The 14,158-nt window shown below is 43.4% G+C and overlaps 1 protein-coding gene across 1 annotated transcript in view; it reads left to right on the top strand.

The window, feature by feature from the left end:
- Positions 1 to 306: 306 nt before the first annotated feature.
- Positions 307 to 14,158, top strand: part of LOC106582203 (receptor tyrosine-protein kinase erbB-4) — a gene marked incomplete at its 5' end in the record, with an annotated part of 240,979 nt that continues 227,127 nt past the window's right edge. Inside the window, one exon of the mRNA XM_045704751.2 lies at positions 307 to 505. Within this exon, the coding sequence (XP_045560707.2) occupies positions 307 to 505 (199 nt within the window). The remainder of the gene's footprint in view (positions 506 to 14,158) is intronic.

The raw sequence follows: 14,158 nt of genomic DNA, 5'->3' as shown, positions 1-14,158 counted from the left end.
ACTTCGAGCAGAAAGTTTTAGCAAAGTCTTCCTTGACCCCCGTGGGGTTTCCCCCTCACATGGGTTCATCGTGACTGAGTGGATAGGTGGAAATTACCTTATGATGAATCAGTTTTCAAAGCTGCTCTGTGTCTACTTTAGCCTGATCTCAGATCTATAGTCATTGTCATTCATGAAATCCATAGAAGTTGGGAAAACATCACAAACAGATCAGGACAAAACATGTCTGGGACCAAGCTATCTATGTCTGATTGTCTCCATGGCTCTTGTTTCCTGTTGCTGTGTCTGATGTTCTCCCTGTAACCTCTCCTCTTCCAGTCTATACGGGAGGTGACAGGCTATGTGCTCGTGGCTCTGAACCAGTTTGACTACCTGCCACTGGAGAACCTGAGGATCATCAGAGGAACTAAGATGTATGAAGACCGCTACGCTCTGGCAATCTTCCTCAACTACCGCAGAGATGGGAACTTTGGCCTGCGCCAGCTGGGACTGAAGAACCTCACAGGTATGTGTCTAAGATGGCTATCCTGTCTCTGTCTCCTCTGTCTGAAGCTTTGAAATCTCTCTCTCCATCCCCTCTTGATGGATCTTTCTTTAATTTCACCTTTTCAGAGACATACCTTCCTGCTACTAACTTCAGTGAAATCCTGTAAATTGTGTGACTGAGTGTTAAGTCAGAAGCTCTGCTAGAAAATTACTGCAATGAAAGCAGTAAACCAAGGTCTATAAAGAGGGAATGTTAGGGTCAATTTAATGAGAGAAAAATGAAGTGATCTGATCTTTTAAGAGCTTGTGTCTGTCTAGATGTTAGGTGGTTGGGGATTTACTGTACTGACAGATTTTAATTACATCTCTTTACACTCATAGCGAGAGGAAGACGCGGTTGACCTAACTCATAGCTACTGCTCTCTGCTTTCTGCATCAGTAAGTTTTGTCCAGACTTTCATTTGGCTGAAATGCAATAATACCTTGAGTTAATCTTTCTCAATGGGAATTGGCACCTGACATGGCCTTGGGAAGATGTATGTGTTATATTTTGTATGCTTTGTTTTAGCACCGATATCCACAGAGATCTAACTAGACTCCCCAAGCTTCGCCTGATCCCAGATCTGTTTGGTCGACCATATGAGTTGGCAAGACAGCACAAACAGATCTGGAACCAGGCTTGCCAATTCCCCAGCAGAACCTGATAATATTAACCAGATGTGGCACTCATAGGAAGGGGTGTTGGTGATGCATGTACAGTACATGCTGTGAAATACAAAGTGTCAAAGCAAACATTACATTTATCATTAGCAAGTAGCCTTTTACTTCAACGTGGTCTGAAACTAGCCTCTTCTTGCCCTGGAAGCTTCCTCAATATACGTACACACTATTGTAACATTGTTCCATCACCTGCAATTACTCTGCAATACTCTGTTGTCATACATACCCCGTCCATTTCCCTGTTTGTTTTTGCGTGAAGTCATAATGTGTTTTCTGTACCTACATACCTGTTATTTTTGAGTGTATTGCAATTATGTATATCCACATTACAACATATTTGCTCCTGTGTTAATGACAGCTAGCTCCAAAATGGCCTAGCTACCATGAACGAAGACTGGGGCTTCGTCACAAATTGCACCCTATTCCCTATGGGCCCTGGTCAAAAGTAGTGCACTAAGTAGGAAAAAGGCTGCCATTTGGGAGGCAAGGTAGATAAACAGAGAACAAGAACAATAACTGTCTGATCCCTCTCAGAGATACCTAGGTAAGACAGGTTACTTAGGATCAGGAAAGAGTTCTCTTCCCTCGAAATCCCTAAAGTAGATTATTATTACTGTTGTTTAGCATATCCCCTCATTCTCATAGACGCTAAAAGCACTTGTGAAAATGGGAAGTGTAGTTATTTTCTACCTCTCCTCTCTCTTTCTCTCTCTCTCTCTCTCTCTCTCTTTCTCGCTCTCTCTCACTCATCTGTAGTTTCGCTCTCGGTCTCTTTCTCTCTCTCTCTTTCTCTCTCCCTCTCCATCTATTTTTTTTCTCTCTGTCTCTTTCTCTTTCTCTCGCTCTCTTTCTCCCTCTCTTTCTCTCTCCCTCTATCTCTAGTTTTTTTCTCTTTCTCATCTCTAGTTTTTTTCTCTCTCTCTCTCTCTCTCTCACTCTCACTTTCACTCTCACTATACATCCATCCCCTAGCATTTACACAAGCATACTTGACCTTGAAGAATAAGCAGCCAGGAAAAAGGCCCTAAACCTTTTTGAAGTGCAACCATTGTGCTGATTAATCTCAGCAGTATATGTTTACGATGCTATTAAAATGTGTTCTTGTTTGCTTAATTTGGTAACCGTGTGGCACTAGCATTGCTAAGGTCATATGTACATTTCCCACAGGGATCACAAACATTTACGGCTCTATTCAATCTGTACTACGGATTGCGCGATATACATTTTTATGATACGAATTGACATATGCAGCGTTACCATGAATGCAGTCTCTGCTAATGCGGTAACATTGCCTTTTAATATCAATCTAGCTGTACCATTTGATCTTCCACGATACGGATTGAATACAGCCCTTACTAAGAATGTATGCATTCAAGTAAAATACTCTGACTAAGTGACATAACTTATGTTCTCTTACTACCTCCCAGCTGGAATTGTCCCTATATGTAAACTGCTTGAGGGGAGTTATGGTATGCACTAATAACATATTCTATGTTGTAGCTATGGAGCTAGTTCTGGGCTATGGTTGTAACCGGAGAAATGAATAACATTTACATTTTATTCATTTAACAGACACTCTTATCCAGAGTGACTTACAGGACCAACTAGGGTTAAGTGCCTTGCTCAAGGGCACAGACAGATTTTTCACCTAGTTGGCTCGGGGTTTTGAAAACAGCGACCTTTCAGTTACTGGCCCAACAGTCTTTAACCGCTAGGCTACCTGCCGCCAGACATCAGATCTGCATCTAAATTAGCACTATATTCCATATAAAGTGCACTACCCCATCAAAAGTAGTACAATATATAGGGAATAGGGTGCCATTTGGGACACAGCCCAGTTCTGTCAGGAGCCCATTAGGTGTTCTGATACAATATTGTGTGACAGGGTCAGTAATGGACAGTTAACCTATAGACCCACATAACTCACTGTCCTGAGAGGCAGAGGATAGAGGTCACTGTTGGGTCTGGTGTCTGTCTGGTCAGACAGAGAGAGAGAGAAAAAAAACTAGAGATGGAGAGAGAGAGAGGGAGAGAGAGAGAGGAGAGAGAGAGAGAGAGAGAGAGAGAGAGAGAGAGAGAGAGAGAGAGAGAGAGAGAGAGAGAGAGAGAGAGAGAGAGAGAGAGAGAGAGAGAGGATGGACAGAGAAGAGGGGGAGTAAGAGAGAGAGATGGACAGAGAAGAGGGGGAGTAAGAGAGAGAGATGGACAGAGAAGAGGGGGAGTAAGAGAGAGAAATAGATGGAGAGAGGGGGGGAGTAAGAGAGAAGACAATGGTCGCTGGTGTGTCTTCACTGAGAGAGAGCGAGAGAAAGAGAGAGAGAGAGAGAGAGAGAGATGGGGAGAAAGAGAGAGAGGAGAGAGATAGATGGGGAGAAAGAGAGAGAAGGAGAGAGAGAGATGGGGAGAAACAGAGAGAGAGAGGAGAGAGATAGATGGGGAGAAAGAGAGAGAGAGAGAGAAGGAGAGAGAGATGGGGAGAAAGAGAGAGAGAGAGGAGAGAGATAGATGGGGAGAAAGAGAGAGAGAGAGGGGGGAGAGAGAGAGATATGAGAGACAGAGAAAGTAAAATGACTATAGAGATGGAGAGAGGGAGGAGGAATTTAAAAGACACCATCCAGAGACCACACCATAGGAGCACAGTGTACTGTATGTTTTCTGTTATGTAACCCTACGCCCAGCATAGGACTAACATTCATTCACCAGATGTTTATACCGTACGAATAGAGCAGTGAGTTTCTGTCTCTCTCCCGGCTCAGTCTGAGACAGTGAATATATTAAACCACTGCTCATTGTGGTCTACAAACACATGCACGCGCACACACACACACACATACACACACACACACACATCCACAATACAATTCTGCATTGTCATCTGTCATAATTGGTAGAACATTCATGTACTGTATATATCACCATGTATTTTGTTGGGTAGTACTATACTTATCTTTGAGAAGGAATTAATAATTAACAAGTATTGAAAATGATATATATGAAAGGCGTGGACATTCATTCGCAAGACATGTTTCCATTGGGGCAGTTAAGCAAAATCAATAATACAGATAAAGAAAGCTTTCTGCTGTGCCAGAAGAGTCCTATGGAAGAGTCCTATGGAAGAGTCCTATGGAAGAGTCCTATGGAAGAGTCCTATGGAAGAGTCCTATGGAAGAGTCCTATGGAAGAGTCCTATGGAAGAGTCCTATCGAAGAGTCCTATGGAAGAGTCCTATGGAAGAGTCCTATCGAAGAGTCCTATGGAAGAGTCCTATGGAAGAGTCCTATGGAAGAGTCCTATGGAAGAGTCCTATGGAAGAGTCCTATGGAAGAGTCCTATCGAAGAGTCCTATGGAAGAGTCCTTTCAAAGAGTCCTATTCGAAGAGTCCTATCAAAGAGTCTTATCGCATGGTCCTATCGAAGAGTCCTATCGAAGAGTCCTAACTGGGATACTAGGTTGAGCTCGGATACCACTGGGTGTCCAGAGGCAGACAGAGTGAAAAGAGGCAGAGTGGTGTTTGAAATGCCATCGTCCCATCCATGTCCCTGGGCCAGTAGTGTGGAGAGGAGAAAGAGGGACTGCACATGCTCTTTTTCTATGTCTCTCTCTGTCTCTTTGTATCTATTTTGACACTCTCCTCCACTACTTGTGTCATGCTCCTGCTATATCAAGCCTTGGTAGCTGGTCTCTGGGTCTCAGACTGTGACACACGTGCACGCACGCACGCACGCACGCACGCACGCACGCACGCACGCACGCACGCACGCACGCACGCACGCACGCACGCACACACACACACACACACACACACACACACACACACACACACACACACACACACACACACACACACACACACACACACACACACACACACACACACACACACACACACCCTCCATCCGAAGATCCTCCCCTCTCTCCGTCACTGCATCCCTCTCCAGAATACTTCAACAGGCAACGAGTGGCAAAGACGCCTATAATGGCTCCCCTTTCATCTCCCAGTGATATTATTCTGTCGTTCCTTTCATACCCTGCTCTCTGTACAACGATCGATATGATCTATAAGCGACATATACGAGGATAAAGGTTATTAACTACACACAGGGCTAATCTGGAGACGGATAAAACGGACCCCTCTGTATTGAAACCGACCTGAATCCCTAGGAGGTAGAAATTGCCCTGGATAAAATCAATTTGTAGCTGGTATATTTTGATATGGCTGTATTGATTTTTCAGTAGGGTCTGTGTAGGAGACTTTGTAGAACGAAGGAACACTCATGGGTGTGCTGGGACTGGGTAGTGTGCATCTCAGTCCCTCTGTGGCACCTTTCAATCAGGCTTTAGTTATCCTTAGGCATACTTAGGCATATGAAACAGGAAACACACTCAAGTACATGTTAAAACACACTAAGATGAAGCAGTAAGAATTACTAGATCGTTCTGTCTTTTTCTGTATCTTTTCTGTCTCTCTCTCTCTCTCTCTCCCTCTCTCTCTCCATCCACTAGTATCTGTCTTCATATAATCCTCCCCTCTCCCCCCAACAATTTATTGTCCCTAACTGTACCTACCTGTCCCTATCTGTCTCTCCAGAAGCAGATGATTGGAGTGAATTATATGTCTCCCCCAGCACAGTGACAGGAGTTAAACACTGCCACTTTGTTTGACATTTCCAAAGTGCAGCTATGGTATGCTTTCCATTTCAGACGAATTAAAGCTATTTTCATGCTTAAGCAAACATTTTTCTTCTGCTTCTCTTTTTTTTATTATTTTCAGTCACCATGAACACAATAGTTACTGTAGATTGCAGCTGAGGCAAGTTGAGCTGGGCTCAGTGCATTCACATGGTAATTGCTGCCTGTTGAGTTTTCACAACAATATCCACCTCAATAAGAGAAATAACACAGATGAACATGTCAGTTTACACATTTTCTATTAAAAAAAAAAGTATCCCGGGCCTGTTTTCCTATAGTTTTGTTCAGTCAGTGTTGCTCATCCATTTATTTTTACTACTTGTACGCTGCCATTACTCTCTGTCCAAAATAAAAGCATCAAATCTCTTCTCCCATCTGCCAGACATCCTTCTCTCTCTCTCTCTCCCTACACGGTTAGCTGACACACACACACACGCTGCTCACACACGACGCCAAGACTGGATCCACTACTCACTCACAGTCCATCTGTTATTTCTTTTTTTAAATTTTCACACGTTCTCATTCTCTCTCTCTCTCTCGTCTCTTGTCTCTCTTGTTTCTCTTTCTCTCTATATATCTCATCAATGCTAGTTAAACTGGCACATGCACTGTATACAAAGCCTACATGTGTATTATTGTACTGTACACACACACACACACACACACACACACACACACACACACACACGCACACAGACACACAGACACAGAACATTGTGTTCTATCTGCTCTTCATCGCCCTGCATTTTATCAAGGGGAAAATCTTAATGATCATACATTAACTTCAACGAGCTCTGCTCAGTGTTTCGTGAAAGCACCATGGATCATGAAATGGTGAACAGGGGGATGGAGGGATAGAGGTATAAATGGATGGATGGATGGGACAAGGTGAAAATAAAGGATGAGAGAAATCCGTGACAGTCTCTCCTTGAAGGACTAAGAAGGAGAATCAGTGTATTTGGACAGCACATCCCTGCCTGGCCCCTGTCTGTCTGAGAAACACCCACAGGAGAGATGAAGGGATGGATGGAGGGAGGGATGGATGGATAGACAGGACAAGGTGAAAATAAAGGACAAGTGGACTCAGTCTTGTCCTGAAGAGTCTTTGGACAGCCTCTCCCCAGACTGGCCTCTGTCTTTATGAGAAACCCCCACAGGAAGAGAGCTGAGATTAGTTTGTGTCCAAGGCTACATCCCAAAATGGCACAATCTTCCCTTTATAGTGCACTGCTTTTGACTAGAACACTGTGTCTCTGGCATTCTGTTCCACTCTCCACCTCTCCTCTCTCTACATCATTCCTCTCTCCACCTCTCCTCTCTCCACTTTTCCTCTCTCTACATCTCTCTACTCTCCACCTCTCTCCTCTCTCCACCTCTCCTCTCTCCACCTCTCCATCTCTCCCTTTCCTCTCTCCACCTCTCCTCTCTCTCCACCTCTATCTATCTATATTCACCTCTCTCCTCTCTCTCTCTCTCTCTCTCCACCTCTTTCCTCTCTCTACTTCTCTCTCTCCAATCTCCACCTCTCTCTCTCCAATCTCCACTTCTCTCCTCTCCTCTTGCCTGGCAGCTTCCAGACCTCAGGTCGCTTCCAATTGTGTGTCTAATTGATTACTTCCCATGCAATTACTCCTGTGTCATACTCAATATTTCATTGCTTGGAGGAGGGCAAAAGGGAGTTTTTTGTAAGACGACATTCATATTGTCACATTTGTGAGCTCTCTAATGCAGTTTAGGAACAGCATGTTAACACCAGCCCAGGGCCGGCGTCCGAACGAATCAGTTGGACGGGCATTTGATAGCACGTGTACCATTTTTTTAAATGGGTTTCATAATAAAGACATGTAATATAACTGTAAAAATGTATTACCTTTTAATAAACACAACCAGTCATGATGTTTTCATCTGATTGTCAAACAAATCACTTAAAAAAGTAGGAGACCTTTGCAGATTAGTCCAAAATATTTCCAGCACCCGAACAGTGCACTCTGCACCCGCCAATGTTCCTTCAATTCACAAGTGGCTGAAGCTATCTCACCTGAAAAAGAATCCGAGCGAGCGAAACAGCACCCCTCTGTCTTACTAAACAGATGTAGGATCTTAATTTGATCACTCTTTTGTTGCTGAGAATTTGTGTAGGTTCTTGAGTTCTACAAACTTGTAGGGTATTTGAGGTTTCAAAAGGCTTCTAAAGTTTGTATTTCCCACATTAAAATGTCAGATTTGTTTTGCCCTAATAGAAAATGAACCAACCCCTACAAAAATGTTACATATTGACATGCAATACACTTTTTGTCCAGATAGCATCAGATACATCAGATACATGGCACATCATGAGACAGAGGGGCACTGCTTCGCTCGCTTGGATGCTTTATTTGAGATTGATGTGTATTTCTGTCTGCGCGTGTCTTGCTCAATTAAATGATCAGTATTTAAATATTTTCTTTGGATGGGCAAGGAGGTACGGAAGCGTGAGCCAGGTCCCCTAAGGCCCGCCCACAACGCTGGACCTCTCCAGTCTACACAAATGTTTCACCCCTAGGTCTTAGGCAAGGAGCAAAGAGCCATTGTCTATAAGGTGACAATACTTGTGGTGGGCATGAAATTAATAGCATGGCTGTGGTTGATATGATTAGGCATTGGGGCATACAGTACATTGACAGTGTGTAGGTTCTTGAGTTCTTCAATTTGAAGTAATAATAAATTGGTTGTGTCCCAATCTCTCCTTTTCTTCCGAAGTGTGCACTTGTTCACTTCCCCTCATGAATTTGAAATAAAATGATTGGTGTATGGAAACTCCCTCTAGCGCATGCCTACACCAATCCAATTATTTTGAATTTGTGGGGAGTAGTGAACAAGTGGACACTTCAGTAGGAAGGAAAGATTTGGACGCAACAATTGTTTGGAAGAACATGGATTTTTCTCCAAGACAGCAGACTGAAACAGTATGCATTGACACTGACACGCTTCTCACAATTGAGCATCTTCTAGACTAATAACCCATCTGACAATAAGGGCTATTTAGTAACAACATGTGCTGCTGGGCTCCAACAACACTTTAGTTTAGTTTAGTTTCTCCTGCTGTATTTTGCTGACTGGATCCACTTCTCTCATTAATGATCCTATGTGGGAATTGCATAAGCAGGAAATTGGAGAGTTTTATGAAATATTAATGTGCGACAACATAAAGGCTGCATTCTAAATGGAACCCTTCTGCCTATAGGGCACTTATTTTGACCGGATCCATCTGGGCCCTAGTCAAAGGTAGTGCACTATATAGGGGATAGCCATTTGAGACACAAATAATGTTAAATCTTCAGCTTCAGAGGGAGCTGACCCGCCAGCCCTCAACAGAAAAAAGTCAAATTGAAAATAATGAAATGTGAGTTTAGTAAAAACAAATCTGTTTCCATCTTGAAGTAAATGGGATAGTTAATTGTAAGTAAATTAGGCATTTAGGTAAAGTTTCTGCTTGAAACTCCCAGGTGGGGAAGCGGTCTTTCTCCTACTGCAACTAGTTCTAATATAATACAACTGATATCTGCAACTACAGTACACTACATAGAAATACCACCTCTCTTCAGTAGCATTTCTCTTCAAGTTTCTCTTCACTATCTGAACGAGTCTGAAACACTATCTGAAACTTTCTCAGCTACCCTGAACATAACAATAAGTACAAAAGGAAGCATAATAATAAAATCCATGTAGCTTCTTCCTATTGCCTCTTCTTAGAGAACAAACAAGACACAAAGAACAAAATGAAAAATTAATAAAACGCTTCTTTATTTAACATCAAACTTTTGATAGCATGTTTAGGGTAAATCTGTTGGGTAATTACACTGAGATCAAATGGAGAGCACTAGAATAAATGCTAATACTGTATAGCGTTAGTTAGCTCGCTAGCCCCAGCCCAGCACTGCCTGGGCCCCATGGTGGAACCAGAGCCATTAATAATGGATTGGGTGTCATCATTAAGAAACTGAATGATTAAAACATATCTCCCAGCTTCAAGCGGCACTGTCCTTACTTAAAAAAGCCCTATGATATAGGCTAGTACAGTTCCTCTTGTTACAACTTCGTTATATATTTAGATATAGAACTGTGCTTTTGCGACTATGTCCTAGATTTGGAGGGGGTTGTATAGCTAATCACCACAAACATGCTATGGCATTAGTAGTGAGGGCTCCGTGCTCCACCTTTTACTGCAGTGGGCTAAATCAGGGTCACGCAGAGTGCTTCTTGGTAGTCTTAAACAAATCTACTTTGAAACAAAAGTATACATCTTACACACATGGTTATGGACTTAAAAAAATAAGACACCTGTACCATGTCAGATATAGAGATGACATTTATTCCATTTTGAGTTTGCATCCCAATATTACACTTTATATACATCACAGAAGACTGAAATATAACAAACTTGTAATATACCAAACAAAAATAAGAATGTTATTAATGATGAACAAACTCAATATACTTTAAAATGACTAAAACCAGATGGAAACTGTGTAGAAATGACAATGGACCTACATTCATACAGTTTCTTGACTGTCCAGCTCACTAATAATCACCCAAATTAAAGCTAAGTCAGGGAGCATAGAAAATTCCCAAAATGATGGATCGACAACTTTTTTTTAAGCAAATCTTGACGGAGAGGAATCATAACCAATTTTCAGTGCGGCCCTCCGGACCTCTTTGAAGACCGAATGCAGCCCCGAGGGCAAAATGAGTTTGACACCCCTGCCCTGTATTCCTATCTGGCTCTATTAGTAGTCAGCTGCTGCTAATGAAGTCATGCGAGAGGTCCGCAGGGAACCATCATCACTACCTCTGACTGATCTGGGACCTGTTAGGACCTGTTAGGTGGAGGGCAGATCAGAAGATGAAAGAGGGGGGCTCCTCTGACTTTTCCACCCGTAACCCATAAGTAAGCCTTATGTGTGCATACGTACATGTGTAGGTTATGTAAATTGAGAATTAAATGAAAGACTGCAGGCTAGGAAACTAGAGCACTGTGCTGTGTTGTGCTGTGCTGTGTTGTGCTGGGTTGTGCTGTGTTGTGCTGTGTTGAGCTGTGCGTTGTGCTGCACTGTGCTGTGTTGTGCTGTGTTGTGTTGTGCTGTGCCGTGTTGTGCTGTGCTCTTCACACACCAGGGTCTGAATAGTTCACAGCCCCAGCTCAAAGGGGCTGAGAGGGCCAGCCTAAATGGACTAACTGATGAGCCCTAGTACTGTACCCTACTGCACCCCATTCACTTTCATCTGAAGGGTCACTAGAACATAGACACAGGGCTGAGTATCCTTGTGCACCTTCAGTACCCACTGTCTACCTATTGGCTCTCCAGTTTTCAGGGAATATTTTTGTATGGATCAGATGAACCAGCCTAAAACAGAATTTTGCCTCATTAAAAGTTAATATGAGTATGCAAGGAATTTGAATGTCAATTAATCATCAAAACACATTATAGTCCTCCCTCCGGCTATGTTTTAGTTAGCTCTAAACCAGGCCAGTCCGTCACATTCTCAGCCTGAAGGACTATGGGTAAAACCAACATAAATAAAAAACTGACCTGACAACAAGAGACCTATGTTGCAGTGTCCACACTAACATACCATTTAGAATGTATTGAGCATGCATTTGAAGTGGTATACTAGTGTGGATATTGGAAAGTAGCCCAGTGTCATCCATTTTCACCATCAGGATTGGAGAATTTCTGCAAATTCAGGAAATGTAGAGTGTATTTGAGGTTTAAAAAGGCTTCTGAAGTTTGTAATTTCCACTTGGAAATTTCAGACATGATTTTCCCTTACTATAAAAATATAAACTTCTACATAAGTGTAAATTAATTATAATCCACATAATAATTCACATTTCCTGTTGCTGAAGGATTGTTTTTCTGCTGTAGCAAACTTGCTCAAATTAAGATCCTACATCTGTACCATTCCCCTAAAGCTTCTGTTCTACCTGCTTTCTAAAACAGGGTGGAGATTATAATTGAAGGCCTCCTCCTTTCAAGTCCTCGTCCTTGTCCTTGTCCTTGTCCTGTCCTCCTCCTCCTCCTCCCTCATTCTCCATCTTTCTCACCGTACCCACAATGTTATATATCTCTAATGAGAACACACCCCTCTCTCCCCAGACCTTGGAAGATGTTAGCTAGCCCTAATGAGAACACATCTCTCTCTCCCCAGACCCTGGAAGATGTTAGCTAGCCCTAATGAGAACACACCCCTCTCTCCCCAGACACCTGAAGATGTTAGCTAGCCCTAATGAGAACACATCTCTCTCTCCCCAGACACTGAAAGATGTTAGCTAGCCCTAATGAGAACACACCCCTCTCTCCCCAGACACCTGAAGATGTTAGCTAGCCCTAATGAGAACACATCTCTCTCTCCCCAAACCCTGGAAGATGTTAGCTAGCCCTAATGAGAACACATCTCTCTCTCCCCAGACACCTGAAGATGTTAGCTAGCCCTAATGAGAACACATCTCTCTCTCCCCAGACACCTGAAGATGTTAGCTAGCCCTAATGAGAACACATCTCTCTCTCCCCAGACACTGAAAGATGTTAGCTAGCCCTAATGAGAACACACCTCTCTCTCCCCAGACCCTGGAAGATGTTAGCTAGCCCTAATGGGAACACACCTCTCTCTCCCCAGACCCTGGAAGATGTTAGCTAGCCCTAATGAGAACACATCTCTCTCTCCCCAGACACTGAAAGATGTTAGCTAGCCCTAATGAGAACACATCTCTCTCTCCCCAGACACTGAAAGATGTTAGCTAGCCCTAATGAGAACACACCTCTCTCTCCCCAGACACTGAAAGATGTTAGCTAGCCCTAATGAGAACACACCTCTCTCTCCCCAGACACTGAAAGATGTTAGCTAGCCCTAATGGGAACACACCTCTCTCTCCCCAGACACTGAAAGATGTTAGCTAGCCCTAATGAGAACACATCTCTCTCTCCCCAGACACTGAAAGATGTTAGCTAGCCCTAATGAGAACACATCTCTCTCTCCCCAGACACTGGAAAGATGTTAGCTAGCCCTAATGAGAACACACCTCTCTCTCCCCAGACCCTGGAAGATGTTAGCTAGCCCTAATGAGAACACACCCCTCTCTCCCCAGACACCTGAAGATGTTAGCTAGCTAATGGGAACACATCTCTCTCTCCCCAGACACTGAAAGATGTTAGCTAGCCCTAATGGGAACACATCTCTCTCTCCCCAGACACTGAAAGATGTTAGCTAGCCCTAATGGGAACACATCTCTCTCTCCCCAGACACTGGAAGATGTTAGCTAGCCCTAATGGGAACACACCTCTCTCTCCCCAGACACTGGAAGATGTTAGCTAGCCCTAATGGGAACACATCTCTCTCTCCCCAGACACTGAAAGATGTTAGCTAGCCCTAATGGGAACACACCTCTCTCTCCCCAGACACTGAAAGATGTTAGCTAGCCCTAATGGGAACACATCTCTCTCTCCCCAGACACTGAAAGATGTTAGCTAGCTAATGGGAACACATCTCTCTCTCCCCAGACCCTGGAAGATCTTAGCTAGCCCTAAGGAGAACACACCCCTCTCTCCCCAGACCCTGGAAGATGTTAGCTAGCTAATGGGAACACATTTAATCATCGGAGCACATGGAAATGTTAATGAAACACTTTAGGGTTAAGCCAATTATTTCCGTTCCTGCCAATCACAGGCCTCTCATTTCTGAAATGTCAGTGGTGCCGGGGAGCAGGGGGGAAAGGGAGAGGGCAAGTGAGGAGGAGCAAGAGCAGGAGTGGGGATATGATGGAATAATTAGGTTTTCTTGGTCAGGGAGGAAAGAGATGGAGAGAGGAGATAAGAAATAGAAGAGATGGAGGGATGTGAGTGTGAGGAGAGAGAAGAGAGGGATAAGTGGAGAGAGGGTCTGTGTGTGCATGGCAGTGTGTGTGGTACGAGAGAAGAGGTGTAAAAGAGGATAGACACAAAGGGTTCATGGTCCAACAGGGAAAGGTACTCATTGGGATGAGGAGCTTACATATGACCCCTGTATCAAAGTGATTCCGTGAGAGACTGTATGTGTGTTTGTGTGAAATGTGCGTGTATGAATGTGTCACTAAAGTGGATGTTTGTGTGTGCGAGTGTTTGTGTACACTACCGGTCAAAAGTTTTAGAACAACAAGGGTTTTTCTTTATTTTTTACTATTTTCTACATTGTAGAATCATAGTGAAGACATCAAAACTATGAAATAACACACATGGAGTATGTAGT

This window comes from Salmo salar, chromosome 21 (genome assembly GCF_965601325.2).
Source record: "Salmo salar chromosome 21, fSalSal1, whole genome shotgun sequence".
Classification (NCBI taxonomy): domain Eukaryota; kingdom Metazoa; phylum Chordata; class Actinopteri; order Salmoniformes; family Salmonidae; genus Salmo; species Salmo salar.
The sequence above is the reverse complement of the archived record's forward strand: the minus strand, read 5'-3'. Positions and strand labels throughout refer to the sequence as shown.